The sequence below is a fragment of the Solanum dulcamara genome, chromosome 7 (assembly GCF_947179165.1).
Source record: "Solanum dulcamara chromosome 7, daSolDulc1.2, whole genome shotgun sequence".
NCBI classification, from domain to species: Eukaryota; Viridiplantae; Streptophyta; class Magnoliopsida; order Solanales; family Solanaceae; genus Solanum; species Solanum dulcamara.
The window spans coordinates 28,568,158-28,593,877 of record NC_077243.1 but is presented as its reverse complement, the minus strand read 5'-3'; the positions used below and the strand labels follow the sequence as shown (position 1 = coordinate 28,593,877).

Genomic DNA, 25,720 nt, shown 5'->3' with positions numbered 1-25,720 from the left:
GCTTAAATCTAGAGAAATTCTTACTATGCAAGTATTAAATCAAGAATGTGGCCTCCAACGACCAGGTGATACTCGTTGGGGATCCCATTTCAAGACCTTGGAAAATTTCATGATTATATTCTCTTCAATTGCTAATATGCTTAAAGATATGAAAGAAGATTCTCCACATGAACTTGATAAACTTGCAGCAAGAAACCTTTTAGATAAAATTCAAAATTTTGAATTTATCTTTATTTTGCATTTGATGTTCAAGATGTTGCTTCTTACAAATGAATTGAACAAGGTTTTACAAAAGAAAGATCAAGATATCGTCAATGTTATGGGGTCGCTTAATCTTTCAAAGAGAAGATTGCAAACAATGAGAGAGAGTGGTTTGGAGTCTTCGATAGATTTATTTTGTGATAAAAATGATGTTTTGACTCCCAAAATGATTGAAAGACTATCCAAGGTCGAAGCTTAAGAGGTCCGAAGTCTCATATTTACATCATTTTCGTGTGTAAGTGTTTTATGCAGTTATTGATTTGCAACTCCAGGAGCTCAATAATCATTTTGATGTTGTGATTAGCGAGTTATTCCTTGGTATGGCTAGTTTGAATTTTGTTGATTCATTGGCTAATTTGACAAGAGGAAAATAATAAAGTTTGTTGAATATTACAAAAGTGAGTTCGGTGATAACCAACTTTGAGATCTCAGTTATTAGTATGATAGTATTATTGTCTATGCTCGAGAGTGTGATAGCAAGTTTCTCAACTTGAAGGAGATTAAGGATTTTGCTACGATGATGGCAAAAACAAAATTGGATCAAACTTGGTCTCTTGTTTATTTACTCTTAAAGCTTTTACAAGACGTTGATTTTGCATGTTGCTACTACTAATGTGAAAAAAGCATTATCCTCAATGAAGCTCATCAAAAATGATCTACATTATAGCATTGGTGAATAATTTTTGAATGGTTGTTTAGTTTGTAAGATATAGTGTATGATATTTGCAACCGTAAGTAACGATGCTACTATAGATCGTTTTCAAATTATGAAGTCCCGTCGAGTACAATTGTAAACTAGCGATATTTTTTATGATAATCTAATTTATTATCGTTTGCTTGCCAAGTTATTGTCATTATAAAATTTTAGATCTTATCTTTAAAGCAATGGTGCACCTGTCTTCTTGAAATACTGGATTTGCATCTGCCTCAAGTTGGTGCATCTAAGTCATATGTACTAAGCTAGTTAATGAAGCAACTATACGAGGAGCAGTGAAGGACTTGGTGAAATTATCTATAAGCTAATCACTTGACTTTATAAATTTTGTAAAATATTTCCTAAGAGTATCTTTTGCAATATGAAGGGATGCTTGATTATCACACAGGTTCCATCTAATTGATTTCTCTAAGTTTTAATTCTTTGAGCAACTGTTTGATCCAAACTAGCTCACAAGTTGCTACAACCATTGCTAGATATTCTGCTTATGTACTAGATCGAGCAACCACATTTTGTTTCTTACTCTTCCAAAATACTAAATTATGTCCTTCTAACAATATTCAGATGTAGATTATCTACCAGAGAGTGATCCTGCCCAATCAGCATTTGTATATCTAACGATGTGCTCATGGCCAACCTCTAGGAGTAGTCCTTTGTGTGGAGCTGACTTTATATATCATAGAATGCAGACAACTGCATCCCAATGACTTTTACAAGGAGACAGACTTACAACACTCATGAAAAGCAATGTCAAATCTAGTCAATTTGAGATAATTCAATTTACCAACCAGTCACCTATATCTTCCAGGATCACTGAGGGGATCCCCTTTAAGAGTGTCAATGGGTCTACATCCTATTTTTCCTGTCTCCTCAAGAGTAACTAAGGCATACTTTCGTAGTGAAATGATGATACCTGATATAGATTGAGCAACCTTAGTTGCTAGAAAATATTGCAGTTTGCCGATATCCTTAATCTAGTAATGTTGAAAGAGATGTTGCTTTAAATTAGTGATACCATCCTGATCATTACTGCTAATAACGATATCGTCAATCTAAGCCATCAAATAAATACATAGATTTGGAGCAAAATGCCAATAGAACTCAAGAGTGATTTGCTTCACTATGAGTCATGCCAAACTCTTGAATTATTATTCTGAACTTTCCAAACCAAGCTCGAGTAGACTGTTTCAGAGCATAGAGTGACCGACACAATCCATATATAAGGCTACTAGACTCCCGTTGAGTAACAAAACAAGGTGGTTACTCCAATCCAATTTCCTTCTCAAGATCACCATGGAGAAAAGCATTCTCAATGTCCAACTGATATAGAGACCAATGACGAACAACCACCATGGATAGAAAATGATGGAAATGTTATTTTAGTCACGAGAGAAAGTATCATTGTAATATAGCCTAAATATTTGAGTATACCTTTGGCAACAAGGCCAGACTTAAGCCGATCAACTTGGCCATCTGGACTAATTTTGATTGCATAAACCCAATGACAACCAACAACTTATTTACATGAAGAAAAAGGAGAAAACTCCCAAGTACTACTCACATATAAAGTAACATCTCGTCTATCGTAGCCCATTGCCATCCTGGATGGGAGAATTTTTCACTTGTAAACTTAAAAATGTAAAACAAGATGATACAAGTGCATAATGGGGTAATGATAGATGATGATAACTTAAAAGGTATAATGGGTGTTAGTGTTCCGAGTGTCCATATACCTTTTTGAAGTGCAATCGGTTGACTAGGAGGAGACAAGTTCGTTGTAGGTGCAGGACATTAATCATCTAGGCGTAATGCTGGACGCAAACGACGATGATAAGTCAAAAATGATGGTACTGTGGCTGGAGAAATAGAAGTAAGCGTAGATTCCTCAAAAGTCGGTATTGATAACACCTTAGAGATATCTGGAAGATCAAAAGAAGATGTAAAGTAAGGTCGAGACTAGAAAATGTGACATCGCCCAACATAAGGTACATATGACTTAGATGTACCAGCTTGAAGGCAGAGGCGAATCTAAGATTTCAAGAAGACGGGTCTACCATTGCTTTAAAGATAAGATCTAAAATTTTATAATGACAATAACTTGGAGAGCAAAAGATAATAAATTACATTATGACAAAAAATATCATCAGTTTACAATTGAACTCGACAAGACTTCATATTTTGAAAACGATCTATAATAGCATCATCACTTATAATTGCAAATATCTTACGTTCTATCTTACAAACTAAACAACCATTCAAAAAAAATTAATCAATGCTATTACATATATCTTTTTTGATAAGCCTCATTAAGAAGAATGTTCTTCCCACACTTGCATTAGCAACAGGCAAAATCAATGTCAGCTTTACAAGTAAATAAACAAAAGACCAAGTTTGATCCAATTTTATTTTTGCCATCATCTAGTAAGATCCTTAATCCCCTTCAAGTTGAGAAACTTGATATCACACTCTCAAGTATAGACAATGACACTATCAAGCTGATAACTGAGATCTCAAAGTTGATTATCACCAAACTCACTTTTGTAATATTCGGCTAACTTCATTATTCGTCTCTTGTCAAAATTAGCAAATGAATCAACCAGATTAAAACTAGTCATACCAACGGGTAAGTCACTAGTCATAACATCAAAACAATTATTGAGCTCTTGGAGTTGCAAATCAATGACTGCATAAAACACTTCCACATGAAAGTGATGTATATCTGAAACTTCAAACCTCTTACACTTCGACCTTGGATAGTCTTAAGTCATTTAGGGAATCAAAACATCATGTTCACCACAAAACGAATCCATCAAATACTCCAAACTACTCTCTCATTGTTTGCAATCTTCTCTTTGAAAGATTACGCAACCCCATAACATTTATGTTGTCTTGATCTTTCTTCTGTAAAGCGTTGTCCAATTCATTTGTAAGAAGCAACATTTTGAACATCAAATGCAACATAAAGATAAATTCAAATTCTTGAATTTTATCTAAAAGGTTTCCTGCTGCAAGTTTATCAAGATCATGTGGAGAATCTTCTTTCGTATCTTTGAGCACATTAGCAATTGAAGAAAATATAATAATTCTTGAAATGGGATCCCCAACGAGTATCACCCGATCATTGGAGGCCATGTTCTTGATTTAATCCTTGCCCAGTAAGAATTTCTCCACATTTAAGCAATTCTTCCAATTTCTCAACTTGGTATTGTCGAAGTAAGTCCCTGCGTTTAAAAGATTTTCCAATAGTATTTAACACATTAGTGACAACATAAAAGAATTTTTCACATTCGACTGCTTTTTAGAAAGAGCCACAGGTGTCCATTGCAACTGATGAGCAACACAATGAATGTAATATGCAAATGGAGCATCTTGCAAAATCAAAGACTTTAGACCATTTTTTTCCTCCTTGCATATTACTAGCTCCATCTTAACCGTGTCCACGTAGTCTTGATAGACATAGCGAGTAAACCAAAAGTAAAGAGTAAATAGTTTTTTGCAACGATCTTGCAGAAATACCACTCACATGAACAATACCCAAAAAGTTTTCTATCGACTCTCCATTTTTGTTAACATCTCGTAAGACTAGTGCCATTTGCTCTTTATGTGAAATGTCCTTCGATTCATCAACTAGTATTCCAAAATAATCACCATCCAAGTCTTTGATGATAGCTTTAATTATTTCTTTAGCACAAGCATCCCACAATCTCTTTTTGAATTATCGAACAAATCATCATATAATTTTTTGGAGCATCTTACAACATTACCTTTCCCACATCTGGAAGGTTAACCCTATCAAATTCCAAAAGTTCAAGAAAAAGACCTTTATAATCGAAATCTTCACTCTTATAGTGACCACAAAATGGTAATCTGTTTCTTAAGAAAAACCTTACCACGTCGATTGGGGCATTTAAGTGAATTCAATAATCACTTTTTGTTTTCTCACTTTGCTTGTGAAGAGAAGATTGAATCGAGTGACGTTGATTCGCAAAATCTAGCATTCCATTTGTGAGAGGACAAGAGTTTGAGAGAGAACTCGGCTTGATTATTCCAACAAGCTATTGGGGTTTAAATAGCTAAGTTTACATGTCCTAAAAAGGAAAGAAAATCAATACAAATCAATACCTAATTAAAATAGGAGTAAATCAAGCTACCTACTATATTTACACATATGCTATAGAATATTCTTAGGATTCTAACACTCCCCCCTCAATTTAGTGCATACAAATTATATGTACCAAGTTTGTTACATAAATAACTTATTCTGGGACCAGCTAGAGACTTGGTGAATATGTCTGCAATCTGATCACTTGACCGCACAAACCTTGTGATGATATTTCCTCAAAGTACCTTTTCTCTGACAAAATGACAATCAATCTTTATGTGTTTGGTCCTTTTGAAATACTAGATTCGATGCAATGTGAAGTGCAGCTTCATTATCGCACACAAGTTTCATTCCTTTAGCATCTTCGATTTTCAACTCCTTCAGTAGTTGCTTGATCCATATGAGTTCACATGTTGCCACTGCCATAGCCCGATATTCTGCTTCTGCACTAAATCTAGCAACCACATTTTGTTTCTTACTTTTCCAAGACACCAAATTTGCCCCAACTAGAACACAATATCCAGAAGTGGATCGTCTGTCAGAGGGTGACCCTGCCCAGTCTGAATCTGAATATCCAACAATTTTCTCATGTCCTTGGTCTTCGTAAAGTAGTCCTTTCCCTAGAGCAGATTTTATGTATCGAAGAATGTGAATAACTACATTCCAATGACTGTCACAAGGAGAATTTAAGAACCGACTTACAATACTAATTGGATAGGTAATATCAGGTCGAATCACTGTGAGATAATTCAACTTTCCTACTAGCCTTCTATATCTTCCTGGATCGCTGAGAGGCTCCCCCTAACCTGGTAGGAGCTTAACATTTGAATCCATTGGAGAATCAATAGGCCTACAATCTGTCATCCCTGCCTCTTCAAGAATATCAAGTGCATACTTCCTTTGTGAAATGGCAATTCCTGATTTGGATTAAGCAACCTCAATGCCCAAGAAGTACCTCAATCGACCAAGATCCTTAGTCTGAAAGAGTTGGAAAAGGTGATGTTTCAATTTGGTAATTCCCTCATCATCATTACCTGTGATAACTATGTCATCAACGTACACTACCAAATACATGCACAATCCTGGAGCAGAGTGACAATAGAACACAGAATGATCAGCTTCACTTCGTACCATGCCAAACTCTTGAATAACCATGCTAAACTTCCCAAACCATGCTCGAGGTGACTGTTTTAAGCCCATAGAGTGCTCGTCGTAGTCTGCACACCATGTTTCTAGACTCCCCCTGAGCAACAAAACCAACCGGTTGCTCCATATATGCCTCGTCTTCGAGATCTCCATGAAGAAAGGTATTTTTGATATCCACCTGATAGAGAGGCCAATGACGAACAACAACCATGGATAAAAGAGACAGACTGAAGCAATCTTGGCCACAAGAGAGAAGGCATCACCATAGTCAAGATCAAAAATTTATGTATAACCCTTGGCCACTACTTGAGCTTTTAGGCAATCAATTTGTCCATCAGGCCCTTCATTGTATATATCCAATGATAACCAACTAGTCGAGCTTTTAGGCAATCAATTTGTCCTCAATCATAGCTTGTTGCTAGCCTGGATGAGAAAGAGCTTCACATGTAGTCTTAAGAATAGACACAGATGATAGTGATGATACAAAGGCAGAATGGGTTGGTGACAAACGATGATAGCTCAAACAAGTATATATAGGATGAGGGTCACGAGTAGATCGATTACCTTTTTCGAGTGGCAATAGAAGGACTATGTGTAGATAAGTCCTCAACAGGCAAGGATTCCAGTGGCGGGCGTGAATTATTTGGGCGTGGACGACGAAGATAGGTCAATAGTGGTGGAGGTGCAGAGGAGGAATATGGAGTTATAGGAAATGACCTGGAATGATAGACTATGTTGAGATCCCCAAAAATTGGAATTGGTAGCACCTCAAAATTGCATAATTGTTCAGCAGAAGAGGATGTAAAGTAGGTCTAACCTTCAAAAATGTAACATGGGCGAACATAAGGTATCGCTAGAGGTGAGATGAGAAGCATCCATATTTCTTTTGTACCCTTGAATAACCGAGAAAGACACATTTAAGAGCAAGGGGAGCGAATTTGTCTTTTCTTGAAGTGAGTATATGGACAAAGCATGTGCTCCCAAAGACGTGTGGTGGAAGAGAGAATAAGGTTGACTGGGAAAACAAAATCGAGTATGGTACCTGATTTTGAATAGTAGAGAAAGGCATACGGTTAATCAAATACCAAGACGTGAGCATTGTGTCCCACCGAAAAATGCAAAGGAACATTTGCTTGTATGAGAAGAGTGTGTGCAGTCTCAACAATATGCCTATTTTTTTCTCTCTAAGACCCTATTTTGTTGTGCAGTGTAAGGACAAGATGTCTGATGAAGAATTCCATGAGAAGACATTGTGTAAATTGATATGATAAATATTCACGTGAATTATCACTATGAAAAGTATGAATAGAAACACCAAACTGATTTTGTTATTTTAGCTCAAAAGGTCTGGAATATGGAAAAAATGGTCATTTATTAAGAACATCCAAGTGCACCTTGAGTAATCATAAATGAAAGTAACAAAATACTTAAAACCCAATGTAGAATTAACTCTACAAGGACCCCAAATATCAGAATGAACTAAATGAAAAAGAGACTTTGCATGATTATTAGGACTACGTGGAAAAATAGCTCGGGTGTGCTTCCCCAATTGACATGATTCACAATCTAACCGAGACAATTTGGACAGGCTAGGTACCATCTTTTGAAGTTTGGATAAACTAGGGTGTCACAATAGTCTGTTGATTAAATCTAGAGAGTCGTAGACTGAAGAAATTGTACTGAATTTGTGATAATTGAGATAATAATGTCTATCTGACTCATCCCCTTCGCCAATTATCCTTTATGTACTAGTCCTGTTTAACAAAGAAGTCACTAGAGAATGAGACGAAACAATTTAAAGCCTTAGCCAAACGACTTATTGATAGGAGGCTAAAGAGACAACCGGGGACAAAAAGAACATTATTAAGAGTCAAGAAAGGTAAGGGATTGGCTTGACTGACTCCGGATGCTATGGTCTGAGAACTATTAGCTAACGTAACAGTGGGAAGGGACTGAGGATAAGTAGTATTAACAATAAAGATTTGCTACTAGAAATATGGTCAGAAGCACCTAAGTCCATGACCCAAGGGCCAAGTGTGGTGGACTGTGAGATACAAGCAACAGGATTACAAATCTGGGCAACGGAAGCCATTGATGAAGATGTCTGCTTCTCGCTTAATACTAAAGAAAGTCATTATTCTACCTCAGACAAAAAGAACAATTGATTGGTGTTTGAGCCCATAGATTTATAGCTAAAAATATCGGATCAGAGAGACATGAAAACAGATCTATTAGTGTCCAAAAAATAAAGTAAATTCTAGAAAAACCTGAAGAATAGATCTGAAAAACTACTTGATGTCCTCCGAAAGAAGTTACTAAGAAAAAAAATCTGCCGAAAAAATGGCAGAAAAACACCACTGCAAGGATTCCGATCATAATGATGGTACTGGTATATGCACAATACCCCTGGAGAGTGTCGGAATCGCGGAATAGTGGAGGTTTTGCTAGAAAAATGCCCAGGAATTTTGTTCTCTTACTTCATTCTTGTTTTTTCACTAAAGAAAGCTCTGATACCATGTGAGAGAACAAGAATTTGAGAGAGAACTCAGTATGATTATTCCCACAAGCTATTGGGGGGTTTAAATAGCTAAGTTTACATGTCCTAAAAAGGAAAGGAAATCAATACAAATCAATATCTAATCAATACAAATCAATACCTAATTAAAATAGGAATAAATCTAGGAGTAAATTAAGTTATCTACTATAGTTAGACAAATGCTATAGAATATTCCTATGATTCTAACACTATTCAATCATTTGTTATGAGTATTATTTACCTCACCAACATGCAATCAAATTCTTTCCAAATCATGGTTCCAACTTCTAAGTATAAATGACTTCCCCGCATTGCCACGACTTTCAAATTCATTCTTGAACAAATAACAACACAAAAAAACTATAGCATCATTTTTTATATTATATTCCAACCAAGCAAAATGTGGTGGAGGTTTAAACCACTGAAGATTAAATTGGCGATCTTTGGTCCCAAACGTTGTTTTATGATATACACAAAGTTTAGGTTGATAACGCCCCATCAGAACATAATGTCTCCACACAACATCTCAATATTAGAATCATATTCAAAAATGGGCTTTCTTTTTTTGGGATCCCGTTTAAGAGATCCAACCCCAAGAATACAATCAATATTTGAAGGAGGAGGTGGAATTGTCTCTCTTTGAACTTCTGGAGCTACATGTGAACCAACAGATGGACCGCTACTAGAACATGGTTGCTTAATCAAGAACTTATCTATTTAGACATTCAAGAATAAATGTTCCTACAATTCAAATTACTATTCAACTTAGTCGCAAATTTAACCTGCAAATTTAAAATAAATAAGGGAATCACACCCTTTGCAAATTTAAATAAAATATAGGAATCACACTCCTTTGACATTCAAAAATAAGGGAGAATCACACCGCTTTCACATTAAAAAGGAATCATACCTTGCAACTTAATAATAAAATAGAGGAATCACACCTCTTTCGCATTTGAGAACCACAAATTCATAATAAAGAAGAGGGACCACACCCCTTTCACATTAAAAATACAAGGGTATCGCACCCTTCAGAACTACTAAAAAAATAAAGGAACACATTCACTTGAATTAAACAAAATAATCTTACCAATCTCAAATTCATCCGCAAATATGTAAGTCTGAGATAAACCAATTCAGTAGCTCTTGATGATTTCCTAAGACAAGAAATTATTTTTTTATGAAAATCCTAAAATTAAAGTCATGTATTTTGAAAATTTTGATTTTGTTAGTTTGTTTACTAAGAAGAGAAATCATCAACTAAAAAGAATTTTAACTTGGGCCTTGGCAATGATGATTTCTCTAGATTCCAATGGCGTGAAGTTCGAGCTTCTTTTGTGAAAAACAAAAGGAAAATATGAGGAGGGAAGAAAAATCGTTACTAGAAGTGGAAGGAAGCCTATTTATTCCTATTATTATTAAAAGAAAATGTTTTGACTTTAGGGCTTAGAGTTTAGATTACAACAACATACCCAGTGAAATCCCACAAAGTGGGGTCTAGGAAGGGTGAAGTGTATGTAGACCTTACCACTACCTCGTGGAGGTAGAGAAGCTATTTCCAAAAGACCCCCAGCTCAAGTGTATCAAACCCAGGTAAAAGAAGAAGAGAACAATGACGAAAGCATAAGATAGAAAATAGTAACAACAAAATAATGTGATAATCGAAATGCAATAAACAACATATGGCAAGAACTATAAGAGCTCGACTAGTCCTATGACAAGCACTAAACCTCCACACGGCAAGACCACACTCTACCCCTACTAGCCTTTTACCCTAATACGCGACCACACTTCATATCTAAAGTCATGTCCTCAGTAATATGAAGTTGCGTCATATCATGTCTAATCACCTCTGTCCAATACTTTTTCGGCCTAGGCCTACCCCTCTACATACCCCTTAAATCCAACCTCTCGCACCTGCTGGACGTCGGCGCACCTCCTCTACACATGCCCAAACTATCTCAATCTTGCCTCCCTCATCTTGTCCTCCACCAAAGTTACTCTCACCTTCTCCAGGATAACTTCATTCTTAAACTTGTCATTCCTAAAAGATAAAGTGGTGGATTGAGTTGTTGACTGGGATCGAACCAAAGACAGCAGTATTTAAAATGGGCCCTCAAACCAGTGAACCATTTGGTTGTTTTGAGCATGGATTCCCTTAGCTAATATTTAATATATTCTTTAAAAATTACACAAGTAATATACCGAGTTTATTCAGATGACCACGGGTTCCCGTGACCCAATTTTTACACATAAATTCGCCCTTGCTTGAGGGGAGTGCTAGAATAAGAATAAGAATAGGATTGTATATAGTCTCCTACATCTAATGATTGTAATGTAGTGTCTATAAATACGCCTCAGTGTAATAATGTAGTCAACCCTTCTTAATGATATTTCGAGTCATTATTTTTCACAGAAATAATTTGTCCCAGAAACAATTGCATCATTAAAATACCTGCTTACTGTAAACTGTCGGGGCATCAATGAGGAGCTTCAGTTTTCGTTTCTCACATCTAGTAACAGTACGATCAAGGATCACTCCTAAACAATTTAGTTTAGTGCACCTATAAGCATTGATGACAAGGTCAGAAACATTCAACTCCGAGCAGCCAGTACATTGACATGTAAATGAGTAGCGGTCTTCCAAGAGCCGTTGACGGTCTTTGCAGTCCCACTGCCCTACCTTCAAAACAACCACATCCCAAATTGACAAAACATTACACAGTTGAAAGATCATAAACAAATCAAAGGGCCAGAAGCTGCAGTTGCATGAGCTCGCCTCTCTGTCTCCCTCTCCATCCCTCTGCCCCTCCCCCCTCTCCCCCTCCCACTCCCTTTTATTTTGGTTTCCTTTAAAAGGTTACAGGAAGATCTTGAAATCTATGATACTTTTTACTCTTGATCATTCGTGAAATAATCTGGGGCTCAGAATTTCTTTCTTCAGTTACCAAATCACAATGAGAGCAATGACCTAGGAATTTATGTGGACTGCTGCTGACTACTTCTATTTAGCATTCACAGGAAAATCTAAAGATGTGATATTAAAACCTCAGAAAGTAAGATAAAGGTGCTAATGTTAGACTCCAAAATCCTAAATCTGAAAAAATAAAGACAGAGAGGCTATAACTAAACATGGTTACCTGGGGGCCATAAGATAGCTCCAGTTCAGAGCCAGCTAAAATGTATTCTGTGGCTTGTACATGGAGGGTGCGTGAAAGAAAATATGTGTGCATGTTTGGCTGGCAAGAGTGGTTGAAAAAACTACCAGCTACATAAACAGCTTGACCCACTTTAACCTGTAGAAAGAAACATTAAAATCACAGCTTGAAGCTTTAACCAAACTCAAATTTCTGAAAAATAACATTGAACTAGTCAATGATATTATATGCTCTCTGCAAAGACCTGTGAGTCCCAATTTAAGCTAAGATGTGCAGTAAACTAATGCACAAGACATAGAAAATGTGTGGCAGAGAAGTACATACTTGTTCTAAATTACTGGTTACAGCATTCCCAGGCTCATATATTGGCCCTTTTACCTCTGGAGCTTGCATACGGACAACTGCCATGGAATTTACTTGGATTTGAGAAAGAAGGATAACTGGCTGCAAGGAAAATGATGGCTGTGAGGATCACCCAAAATCTAATGGTAGAGTGATTTTTCCATATAATTCAAGGATTCCAAGGAGGGCATTCAGTAGAGTCATACTTCTGCATCCAAAGTTCAAAAGTAAAGATGTAGGAAGCCACAGAGACCTATGGCAATGACCAAAGTACTAAAGCATATTAGGGTTCTCAAAAAAGATATTACTGTATCTCTTCTTTCTAAGCGAAAAATGTTTGTTTCAATGAAAGACATTCACAGTGTATCCAAACCAACAAAGCAAAAATATGAGGACCATGCTCAGTCAAAATAAAAAAGTGCCCCAAACATAAATAAGATGTAATTCTCTTTATCAATCCATCCCAAAACATTGACCTCTTTACAGTGTTAAACAGAAAAGTCAGCAGTTTTAAAGAATACATCAAAAGCAATGTATATGGAGACATAGGTTTACAAATCCACAAAAGAAAGTTTAATAACAAAGCCAGCTTGTCCAGACTGAACCTATCGAAATTTTGAGTATAGCTGCATATTTAGACACAGTCAGTTCATCTTCATGGGCTTATGTTTTTCTTTCTTCTTCTTCTTCTTCTTCTTCTTCTTCTTCTTCTTCTTCTTCTTCTTTTTCCTCTCTAGAATCTAGAGAATGATTAATGTAGAATATTTGCTAGTTTACAGAGATGCAAAGAATGATATCATTACACAATCAGCATGAAACCTGCATGCAACTTCTTCATTCAGAATGCAAACAATTTCTGGAGAAAGGATCTTGCCTTTGAAACCATTATCCCACTAATGGGCAGTTCAGTTCTGTAAAAATGCTGAAGACAGTGCAGTAGAATGATAGAGTAGATATGCATCTCCAATTTGCTTTCAGGAGGAAGCTGGAGATAATTGTGAGAAAGATCCTACAAAATCCAGTCATCAGCTATGAAATTAAAAGCTTCTTGGAAAAACAGACAAGAAAAAAAGAGCTCAAGCATTTGAGCAATTACCAGGAGCCCAATAAGGTTAGAATCAGCACTTGCGTGTCTCTTTTGCTCAATGACTTTCACAAGGATTCTACCAGCCAAAACTACTTCTGACGGTAATATCAGAGGCCAATGAAAACCTTGACATTCATGCCTGTGCTCAGCAATATGCCTAGTATCTAAAGTTGAAGCGCCTGCCAGAACAACATCTGACATATAGTTCTTCAGATCATTTGTTAAGCCCTCAAGACCACTAAAACTATTAGAGCTCCTATCGAACTTTTGCCCACCAGCTTGTATTTGACACCAGTCACTGCAGTATAATGGAATTGAACATGACGCACAAGAAATGGCATCTGCTGGCAGTTCATTGAAGCAAAAATGGCAGTGAGTCTCCCGACATTTTTTCAAGATAACCTGCATTGAACTCAGCATGGTAAGAACCAAATAGCCTTGAAGCAAATGGTTAGTACTTCATAATTTTATGTCTATTACTGGTCTGTGAAAAACTGAAAATCCTCAGAGTGAGCTATATCATAGTCCCTAGAAAGATGAAGGGGGAGCAGAAGGAGAAAATGATTATTTAGATGTCACGAATGTTATGAAAGAAAATGGACCCCTCTGAAAAAATTAGACTCGTCAAGAAAGTAAGAACAGTAGTTGACACTGCACCCAAGGGTGGTCGATGAAGTAGGTCAAGAACCATGAGGCCTCATGTTCAAATCCCAGTAGAGGAAAATAACACTAGGTGATTTCTTTCCATATATCCAAGCCTTGTTGGATAGAGTTACCCAGTACTTGTGATGGCGGCAGGTAGCAGGTAACCCATGGAACTAGTTGAGGTGCATGCAAACTAGCCAAACCTCCGTCGTCAGCAAAAAAAAAAAGAAGTAGTTGACATTGTGAAAGGCGAAGGGTTTGGCTCATACCGCAGCATAAGGATCTTCTTTATGAACTAAGGAGGCTTCAGAAACATCATCCACACAAAACATTCCTCTCCCCTTGGTTGTAGTAAGCAAACACTGAAGTTTTACTTGGTCTGGCTCATCTGTCACATTAGACCTACATTATAAGAAATCAAAGGAGAAGAGAAGCATGTCACCATATAGCAAAGAAAATCAAGAGCTACCTGATTTTGATAAACTTAACGCCATGCACAAACAATACACGATGAAGAGAATGATGATCAGTTCTATGGTGCTCAATCAGCATTAGAATTCGAATACCCTTCATAGTAGAATGTGCACAAACTTTACCAATAAATTAAATAAAATAAAGGTAATACTTTAAGATGCCAAGAAAAGAGTACAATAGTGGCAGGAATCCCATGGAATTAGTCAGGGAGCACACAAGCTAGCCAAGTCACCACGATTATCAAAAAAAAGTGTGCAACAGTATACTTTGTTTATTGTATTTTTTATTTTGGTAAGGCGCGGGAGAGAAGGGCACGTGATGTGGATCAAGTAAAGTGCATTAAGGACGAGCATGGAAAAGTATTGGTAGACGAGACCCTCATTAAACAGAGATGGCAGTCCTACTTCCATAAACTTTTGAATGAAGAAAGGGACAAAGGGACAGAGAGATTGTGTTGGGAGATTAGGAACATACAGGGAGGCGTCGCGATTTTGGGTGTTGCGGGAGTATTACGGTCGAGGAGGTTAAGGATGCTGTCCGTAAGATGCGCTGGGGTAGAGCGACCGGACCCGACGAGGTTCCTGTGGAATTTTGAAAGAGTGCGAGCTCGGTAGGTTTGGAGTGGCTGACTAAGCTATTTAATGTCATCCTTAAGACAGCAACGATGCCCGAAGAATGGAGGTCGAGCGTAATGATCCCCCTATACAAGAACAAGGGGAATATCCAGAGATGCGACAACTATAGAGGTATTAAGCTTCTAAGCCATACTATGAAAGTGTGGGAAAGAGTGGTGGAGATGAGGGTGAGGAGAGAAGTGTCTATTTCAGAGAACCAGTTCAGATTTATGCCGGGAAGCTCAACTACAGAAGCCATCCATCTTATGAGGAGACTAGTGGAGCAGTATAGAGAGAGGAAGAGGGACTTGCATATGGTATTCATTGACCTAGAAAAGGCTTACGATAAAGTTCCATGAGAGATACTGTGGAGATGTCTGGAGGCCAAAGATGTACCGGTGTCGTACATTAGGGTGATTAAGGACATGTATGAGGGTGCCAAAACCAGGGTAAGGACAGTAGAAAGGGACTCAGAGCACTTCCCAGTTGTGATGGGGTTGCATCAAGGATTAGCTCTCAGTCCATTTTTATTTGCCTTGGTGATGGATGGATTAACACGACAAATTCAAGATGAGGTGCCATGGTGTATGCTTTTCGCAAACGACATAGTCCTGATCGATGAGACTCATAGTGGAGTTAACGCTAAGTTGGAGGATTGGAGACATACCCTAGAGTCTAAAGGGTTTAAGCTGAGTAGGACCAAGACAGAGTACTTAGAGTGCAAGTTTAGTGAGACACCTTAGGAGGTTGGCGCGGGAGTTAGGCTTGGAGACCAGGCCATCCAAAAGAAAATTAGTTTCAAGTACCTTGGGTCTATCATGGAAGGAAGCGGGGAGATTGACGAGGATGTCACACACCGTATTGGGGCAGGGTGGATGAAATGGAGGCTCACTTCCGGTGTGCTATGTGACAAGAGGGTGCCATCACAACTTAAGGGCAAGTTCTACAAAGTGGTAGTTAGACCGGCTATGTTATATGGGGCGGAGTGTTGGCTAGTTAAGGTCTTCCACGTTCAAAAGATGAAAGTTGCCGAGATGAGAATGTTAAGATGGATGTGTGGGAATACCAGGAGCGACAGAATTAGGAACGAGGTTATTCGGGACAAGGTAGGAGTGGCCTCGATGGAAGACAAGATGCAGGAAATGCGACTAAGATGGTTTGGGTATGTGAAGAGGAGAGACACAGATGCCCCAGTGCGGAGGTGTGAGAGGTTGGCCATGGATGGTTTCAGAAGAGGTAGGGATAGGCCGAAGAAATATTGGGGAGAGATGATTAGACAGGACATGGAGCAGCTATAGCTGACCGAGAACATGACCTTAGATAGGAGGGTGTGGAGGACCCATGTTAGGGTAGAAGGCTAGTACATAGTCACAGTAGTCTATCGTATTAGTAGATGCTTTAGCACACTATAATTTCTTGTTCTCTGATGTCTGCTATTATTTATTACTTTCCGTACTTTGATTACTTTATTTTATTTGTAGCGTCCCCGTTATGTGCCTTATCATATAGCTTTCAACTTATTGACATCTTCACTTGTTAGCCTTATCTAACGTCTTTGTATGCTTTATTGAGCCGAGGGTCTCCCGAAAACAGTCGTCCTACCTTGGTAGGAGTAAGGTCTACGTACAATTTACCCTCCCCAGACCCCACGCTGTGGGATTACACTGGGTTGTTGTTGTTGTTGTTTATTTTGGTAAGGCAAGATTTATATACTTATTTCATTGTTCAAAGATAAGATAGCAGATAATAGGCACAAACCCAGTGGAAATGGAGTCACCATAATTTATTTATTTTTTTGATGAAGAAGTCACCATAATTTATAAGTTGAATACTGGCAGGTAACTAAAGATCAAATCCACCTTAAGATTGATAAAGTAAACTTTGGTGTAAGATGCTATATGTTCATGATACTAACACCTTGTATTTCTAGTTCCCTGCATTTATAAAGGGCTACTGATTTTTTATACACATTCATGCACTTTTTGGGTGCACTATTGTTTGAATGCTTACTGACAGGAAAAGATTGTTTTCTTTTTATGAAGTAATAAGAAATTTCATTGCTGGCAGCCTGGCATCAAGAAGATGAAGAATAGTACGAAAGTTAAGAAGATGACTAAACTTCGCTAGCTCAATTATAAAAAAGACTAAACCAGTACCGAGAGCTAACAAAGTTCAAAAGTTCGCAGGTGAATCTGAGTGGAAAATAATGCCAACTGTATAGATACAAAAGACACCTAGCCTTAGGGGAGTGATTTGGAGTTGATAAACCTTCAAAACATCTGCTGTTTCTTTCTGACCATATACACCAAAAGATACTAGCAGGTATCATCTTCCAGATTGGCTTGATGGCCTTACCAACTCTCCAATTGCACCAGCGTTCAAATGCCTCTTTGGTGCTATGTCGCGTTACCCAATTAATACCAAATATCGACAAAAATATACTCCATAAGTCAGCAGCGACTGTACAATGTAAAAATAGATGGTTGTTGGACTCAAGGTTCTGTTGGCACATGTAACATCTATTGGCAATCTGAAATTTTCTTTTCTTAAGGTAGTTTCGAGTGAGGCAAGCTTCATGAAGAGTTGTCCAACTGAAGCATATGATCTTTGTTGGGAACTTAGTCTTCCATATCAACTTCCATGGCCACTTATCAAGCACTTCGTTAGGAGCATATGAGTTTGCATAGCCTGCTTTCACTGAGTATTTACCATCCTTGTCACTAGCCCACCTAAACTTGTCTGCTTCCTGGACATTTATCACCTGGCCTTCTAGCCTAAAAAACAAGTTGACCACTTCTTCGATTTCCCAGTCTTGTTGGTTCCTTCTGAATAGTACATTTTAGGTGTTGTCTGCCCTATTCTGAGAGATGGGAGAATTTGGTTCACGTGCAATTCGAAATAGACTTGGGAATTCCTCCATCAGAATGATATTGTCCAGCCACCTATCCTTCCAAAACCTGATATGTATACCATTACCTGCTGCTAACTTAGTGTTTTGAAAGAACTCATCTTTAAGCTTGCATATACTCTTCCATAGGCCTACACCATGAGGGGATCTAGACAGCTTGGAGCATCAATGATTTTGGACTCCATGTTTTGCCTGGATTACTTCCTTCCGTAGAGTTTGATCCACTTGAGTGTACCTCCATAACCATTTCTTGTGAAGAGCTAAATCTTTTATGCCCAATCCTTCCAATTGTTTTGGCAGCACCACTTTAATCCACTTTACCAGGTGAAACTTGTGATCCTTGTTATTACCCTCCCATAGGCAATTCCTCCTGGTCCTAAAAGCTGCTTCAGTACTTTGCTAATTGCTAGGTATGGGAAATAGTGTCATGTAGTAAGTTGGAATGCTAACTGATAAAGAAGTTTGATAATTGAATCACTGCAGAAAAAGCATAGCTTGCTGACCTAAACATCAAATGACAGAAAAAAGGTAGCATCTAATGCTGGAGTAGGACAAAGAAAACAGGATGAATATTGCTGTCCTCGACTGTAACACTTCTATAAAAATAGATATCTGCTGTTCAGCATTAGAGTCTATCTTTCAAGCACATCAAATAATTATATTAATGAGAATATGAGATCAGCTTAATACATGTAACCTTGAATGTGGAGGAGTTAAGTATGATAAAGGTGCAAGCATAACTTTTCACATTCAAAAGAAACATATTATATAACAGACAGTGAACTGGGTACTATTTAGGAACGATTCAGGGACTAACAGCTAGTTTCTATTTTGGGAAGTAAAACATAATTAGGCATTATAGGACAAACAGCTAGTCTTCTAAGAAGAGACAAACATTAAATGCCATTAATTTGTCACCAATAGAGCCTTACCAGGAACTTCTGACTGATTCTGGTTGGTTTTCTTCCCTGGGATCCCCATTCTCTTGAATTTATCTAGTGCAATCTTTAGTTCTGCTTCAATCTGCCTTTTTCCACTTGAAGATATCTCTAACTTTAATGAGATATTCAGATCTCGAATTGCATCCTCAAACTTACCCAAAGAAATGTTTGCTTTACCTCTCCGGAACCATGCCTAAAGTAAAGTATAATTGAAAGTCAGCAGTTTCACTTGGTTGAGATGTGAATGAGAGAGTTAATCAAGAAATTGAAGAAATAAATATTAAATTAGCTTTGAATCCCCAAAAAATAGTATTTAACTGTTGTATCTATTGATTTTCTGTTAACAGTAAATACTATAAATAATGTGAAGATTATATGGAATAGAATGGAGTATGACGCTTGACAGAGGAAAACTGAATGTTCTGCCAAATGTAATATCGAGCACTCAGCCACTCACTGGAGTTAGTCTGAGATCAGCTTTAAGAAGCCAATTAATTATTGGTCAAAAAGAAACAGCGCAAGGAGGGGGAAAACTAGATCACTTTTTGTTTTTGAATAAATAGCACCGACATTCCAAACTCTTCTTACTGTAAAAGATCAACTGCTCACTGTGACCCAAGAGAGATTGTATCTTTCTTCATTCAAATAAGAAATAGAAGGTAAGAAAATATACAGTAAAAGAAATGGAAAACTTTAAGCATTTTATCAAAGAAAAAAAGGAGCAAAGCGAGTACAGCTGCATTCACCTTTGCATACCGTGGAGATACTCTAAGGGCCCTGATGCAATCTCGTAAACACTCCAAAAGCAAGCCCATTTTCTGAAGACCAAAAACATTCGGTTTGGTAAATAAAAGAATGCAAAGTATTGATTGCTAATGAAGAGAGAAACAAAATGATTCAGATTTCAGAATACAAGGTGACCTCATAATTGTTCCTGAAAAACAGGTTGGGAAATTGATTGTTTGGAACTATCATTTTTAGAAGTTCCTACCGTGAAATGGTTATTTTCAGCACTAGCACCTGAACTTCTCTAGCTAAACAAGTTCCTCTTTTTCTGCTTCTTCCTATATCTCCATTAATGCCTCTACCTCCTTTGACATTTCTTAATCAGTGAAATATCTGTCCACTGAAAGTCTATCAAACTCCAACAGAACTATTTTCTTTCTGGAGTTATGTTTGGATTATTGGTCAACAACCTTTGAAGATTTTGTTTCCTGATATATACATTTTGAACCAACAGCAGAGGGCAACAATCTTGGAAGTCAGGGATAATCAAGGATGGAATCTCAGCTTTTGGAGAATGCTCAATGATTGGGAAGTGGGAAGGTTGACAGACTTTTACAACACCCTTGAACAGTTCAAGGATTATTCCACCAAAGTGGACATTTTAGTTGAGTTAATATCTCAAAAGGTCATTCAACTTTGGGAATTTATCTAGCAAAGTCATTGAACTTTGTTTTGTATCAATAAAATCACTCAACTAAATTAACATTAAAAAAATCTAACATGGCAAAATAAAATATTTTTTATGCCATGTAAATATAGACACCACAAATAAATAAATAAATAAAAACTTATTAAGGAGTTTTAACGGACAAAAATTGTTGTATACTTAAAACGGACAATTTTTCTACCTTGTTCTCGTCAATGGTGAAATAAATGCAGTTAAAATCTACAACAATTTCAACTGCTACAATCTACAAATTTCTCTGATTAATCACCAAATTTACAATCTACAAAAATTGGTCGGTTTTTTTTCAAGTAAAACACCTATCATGGTATATCGTAAGTTTTAAATATACAATAATATCATAATATTTTACTAATTAAGTTTTCCCTTAAAAAATTCCTTAATAAGTTTTTATTAATTTTATTTATTTGTGGGGTCTATAGTTATATGGCATAAAAAGATATTTTGAGGCCGTTTGAATTGGCTTATAAGCTGTTTTCAACTTTTTTTGAGTATTTGGCTGGCCAACTTAAAGTCATTTTGTGCTTAAAATAAGCTCCAATAAATAGTTGGGTTTATTTGGATGAACTTATTTTAAACAATTTATAAGTTGAAAACAGCTTATAAGTCAAAAAAAAAAAACTGGCCTGCACCTACTTTTTTTTTTCAACTTATAAGCTGCTTAAAAATAAGTCAATCCAAACAGGCTATTTATTTTGCCATGTTAGATTTTTTTAATATAAATTTAGTTGAGTGATTTCATTGATACAAAAGCCTAAGTTCAATGACTTTGCTAGATAAATTCCCAAAATTGAGTGACCTTTTGAGATATTAACTCCAGTTTACAAAGTTCAATGACTTTGCTAGATAAATTCCAAAATTGAGTGACCTTTTGAGATATTAACTCCAGTTTAGTTTGGTTGAAGGACAGGGAAGATTCTCTGTCAAATCTGCCTATAAATGCAACAGCAATACAAGTCCTCAATTTGGTTCCTGGCCTTGGAAGATGATCCCTTACATGGTGGCATGTTTTACTTGGTTGGTGACCAGACAAACTGTTTTAACACAAGAAAAACTTATGAAAAGGGGTTTTCATCTCAGATGCTTTTTTTGTGAATCTGAAGCTGAGACAATAAATCATCTTTTCTTACATTGTAAAGTGACAAAACAACTTTGGCAGTTTTTCATCAATTTGAGAGGATTCAGATGGACTATGCCAAGGATTACATTCGAAGTTCTGGCTTGCTGGGACAGAGATGGTAATTGCCAGGACAAAGGGAGAGATGGAAGATTACTAGTGTTTTAGAATGTTTATGGGGGACTAGGTGGTGGGTTTTTCTTTCTCTAACTACTACTTGTAATTATTACTGAAAGTACACCATTGGTGTAGCTTTTCTTTGTTGATAATAGATATGTTAACTTCTCAAACGAAAAAAATTGCTTCTCAGCGAGAAGTACACCATTGGTGTAGCTTTTCTTTGTTGATAATAGATATGTTAACTTCTCAAACGAAAAAAATTGCTTCTCAGCGAGAACATAGTCCAGACTGTCATCTACTTGAAGCCCACCAGAATTCATCAAACTACCATCAACAATTCCAAATTTTTTATTTTTTCCTTAATGATAACTATATTGTGCCAATGAACTCAGAAGAGGATAGTTTGCTAATTGCAAAAGGAAAATAACAAAAAACAATCTGAAAAAAAAAAGTAACAACAGAGAAATCCCATGTCAGTTAGTTTGCCAACCCCAGTTGGCCCAAGGTTCGAAACTCCGGAGGAGTATGGGCCCATCCCTCTACCCTAGTGCCACTTAAATACCAGATTTCCTATCATTTTCTAGTCAATCACAAAGTTCGAACTTTTGACAAGCGCACATACCACATATTACCTGTTGCGTCCTTACCATTGAACCAATTTTTAAAAATAATAGCATGAAACAGCTTGCAAATAGATAACATTTAATATTCACCTGCAAAGTAGAAGCACGGTTCACATACAGCAATGCTACCAGATTTATCTCCATATCATCCATATCTACTGGAGCAAGACGCAGTGCCTATCCCATCCACAGAAGTGGCAACAACAATATTATATTAGGAATTGTCAAATACTTATCAGAAGAAGAGTGAAAATTAAAATGCAAAAGAAATAAGAGAAGGAAAGCAGGAAAGACAGTGTAGAAGAAATGCAGTTCTTATAACGTGTTGTGGATGCAGGTCAACTGACACCCCACAGCTAAACACCCCAAATAAAAAGAGTGCTAGTCCATCACCAGAAATTTCATAAGGGTGACATTTTTCTCCTCCTCTTCATAGTCTTGCTCCAATGCTGCTTCTTTCACTTACGAGTGTTCACATGAACAAGGCATTGAAGGGAAGATTACATGAATTTAAGGCTTCTCTTAATTTCCCTTTTCAATACAGAAATGACGCATCTAATATTTCACTCATAAAACTGAGATATCCTAATCTCTAGAAATTCTGAACTAGCTAAAAGCCAATCCGTGCTGAAGTTACGGTTTGAATAAAATGTCAATAATGTTTTATCAACCCTACCTGATGAGAGGAAAGACTCCAGTTTTGTAATTCCTTTTTTTTTGGCAGTAAATTAGCTAGTCCTACAGGCATAGACTAGAAACACATATTTGATGAGTACCTTTATGAGTGAGTATACTGGTGCCTTCAACTCGACTATAAATTAGCCCCTGAATCTGAAACGACTTTGATGAGTTGTCTCAGTAGTGACTGACTTTATTTTATTAGTTATATGTTTATTGGCTTACCAATTACCATACTTCTTGTTAGTTGTTTCAGACCAATATAAACCTTCTTTTTTTACTTTCCACTCTTTTCGCATTTATTATTGTATATTTGTAAATTGTCTAAATTCTGGGAAAAGCTTGTCCAGTTGTCCTATCTATATCAATTGTATAATTTGGAAGAAAAAAACAAAATTGACTGACCTTGGAATAGAAAAGCAATGCGTTAGAATACTCTCCTTTGGAGAAGTATTCATTTCCCTTAAGCTTGGCTTCCAAAGAAGCATTCCGGTCCTTGCAACATAGAGCCACAGAAGGGTCCGTCAAGTCCTTAATCATCTGGGGAATAGCAAAAAAGTACAATGTAAGCAAAATTGCAGGCACAGTACACAGGAGCACCAGAAGAAGAAAAGAAGTAGACACATATAGAAACAAGTACTATCTAAATACAATACAAGGAAACACATAGTAGTGAAAAAAGAATAAGTGGTAGAGAAAAGAGAAGAGGAGAGAACTTGATGAAATTGAGGCAAATTGTGAAAGAAATAGAGGAGGGAAGAGCATGTTGATGGAAGTTGAGCGAGTGTGCTCTTGGCTATTTCCTGCTTAAGGGCGTCGGGAACTGCTGATTTCAGAGTCTCCATGGGAGAATATGTTCAACCCTTGCTTGCCTGTGAGGTGAGGAGCAATATTACTAGGAGCCCGTTTGGATAGCCGCTTTTGTACGTGTTTGCCTAATGCTGACTTTAAGCCATAAAGTTCTTAAAATCAGTTTGAAATGAAAAGTTAGGATTCCTAACTTTTTTTTTCCAAAGTGCTTAAAGTCATTTTCTTTGACCATGGAAATTACTTTTATATCCTTTATATTTTAACTAAATTCTCAAAATAACTTTTTTTATTCTTTTAACCCTAAAATTCACATCATAAGCACTTTTATCCAAACACTCAACTACTTATTTATAAAAATAACTTTCAGCACTTCAAAGTTCTAAAAGCACTTTATACATAAAAGTTACTTTTTTAAGCCCATCCAAACGGGCTCTAGGTAGAGGAGCAAAACTCACTTTTAACTGATGAACCAATCAAAAGAAATACTGGGTGTCATCCAATGAGCCCCAGTGCGTGATCCAAATTTACTGGGGCTCTATGGGCTCCGAATAGGATGGACCTACATTGGTGCAAGTTGATTCAGCTAAACCCATTTGATTGAAAATATTTGTTTTATACATGTATTAATTATTTGAGAAATTAAATATATAAATAAAATAAACTTACCTTAGCACTATTAGAAAGCGTGGATCAGTGGTTTATGGGTTCAAATTCATCCAACTTGTCTGAGTTCAAACTTCAAAGTAGACAGCCATAATTTTTATTTTTAATTTATTAGTTCAAATTTCTTTTTAAGTTTCGTATTTGAGAATTATTTTAAATTGTTAATAATTTAGGCTATATATTTACAGTTTTGAGATAGTAATTAGTTTAAATTTTTTATAATATACAAAGTTGTGTATTATGTTTTCTTTTTATTTACTATACACAAAAGATAGGTGAGTGTATTTTTATTTATTTACTCCATTTGTTTCAAATTGAGTGACATTTTATGACTTGACACGTAGTTTAATATATTGAAGAATTTTTTGTGAATTTTGTGTTCTAAAATTAAAGATATATCACATGTACCAATTAATCTTATGATTTTGAACATGACATGAGGAAAATTGAAATTTAAAAGTTTCTAAAAAGGAAAGGGACATTTTTTTTAAAAACAGACTAAAAAGAAAGTATGTTAAACAAATTAAAACAGAGGGATTATTATTTTACTAAATTATTTTTTAATTTATATATGATTTATCGAAATTGATGTAGTTTAATTGTTATATCTAAGCATAATAAGTAACATGCTAAATTGAAAATGTGTGGAAAATTTTCTTACTAGATAAAAACTTAATAGAGTATACGTTATGTTAGAAATATCACCTCAAAACAACTTTTTAGGGATATAATGAGAATAAAAAAAAAGAAAAAATGATTATTATTATTATTACTATTATTATTATCGATTGTCGTTGTAGTTCTTTGTAACTTAAACTCACTTGAACAAAAGTCTAGGTCCGCCACTGACTCCGAACATCGATGGGAAATCAAAAAAAATCAAAAGAATTAGGATTATTGATTTATTGTTATTGAGTTAAGTTTTTTATTGATATTTTTTATAAGATTATCAATTTGATTTTTGATTTTATAATTTTAAATAAGAGAAAAATTACAAAAATAGAGAATTACCTAACTTAATATTGTAAAATTATAGTGTAAAACTTACTTTACAAATCTTTAGCCCAAATCACGATTCAATATACAACATTATACATTCGATATAGAATAGTATATTAAAGGGCCAATTACTTAAATAATATATTATATAGTACTAATTATGAATTTTGGTACATGTTTTAACTTTATCAAAAATGACAGTACTTATCTTATATAAAATAGCAAAAAAAGAATGAAAGCACCTTCTCTTTCTTTCCCCTCACTCTCTCTCTCTCTCCTTCTTCTTTTTTATGTTCGTTTTTTCTACTCC

The 25,720-nt window shown here is 36.3% G+C and overlaps 1 protein-coding gene across 3 annotated transcripts in view; it reads right to left on the bottom strand.

Annotated features, from left to right (window-relative positions):
* Positions 1-23,832, bottom strand: part of LOC129894054 (uncharacterized) — a 29,239-nt gene extending 5,407 nt beyond the window's left edge. For 2 of the 3 annotated variants that reach the window (XR_008767611.1, XM_055969551.1), the window contains exons 1-11: positions 23,655-23,832; positions 23,344-23,478; positions 22,351-22,437; positions 19,676-19,747; positions 18,921-19,122; positions 14,262-14,380; positions 13,357-13,749; positions 13,135-13,269; positions 12,243-12,362; positions 11,901-12,056; positions 11,216-11,443 (exon numbers count right to left, since the gene is read on the bottom strand). Coding sequence is in view for 2 of the 3 variants with exons in the window: in XM_055969551.1 (XP_055825526.1) it covers positions 11,216-11,443; positions 11,901-12,056; positions 12,243-12,362; positions 13,135-13,269; positions 13,357-13,749; positions 14,262-14,380; positions 18,921-19,122; positions 19,676-19,747; positions 22,351-22,437; positions 23,344-23,478; positions 23,655-23,783 (1,776 nt within the window). In the remaining variant the exon portion in view is untranslated. The remainder of the gene's footprint in view (positions 1-11,215; positions 11,444-11,900; positions 12,057-12,242; positions 12,363-13,134; positions 13,270-13,356; positions 13,750-14,261; positions 14,381-18,920; positions 19,123-19,675; positions 19,748-22,350; positions 22,438-23,343; positions 23,479-23,654) is intronic. The other variant, XM_055969552.1, reaches the window with a different exon arrangement.
* Between the last annotated feature and the right edge of the window lie 1,888 nt (positions 23,833-25,720).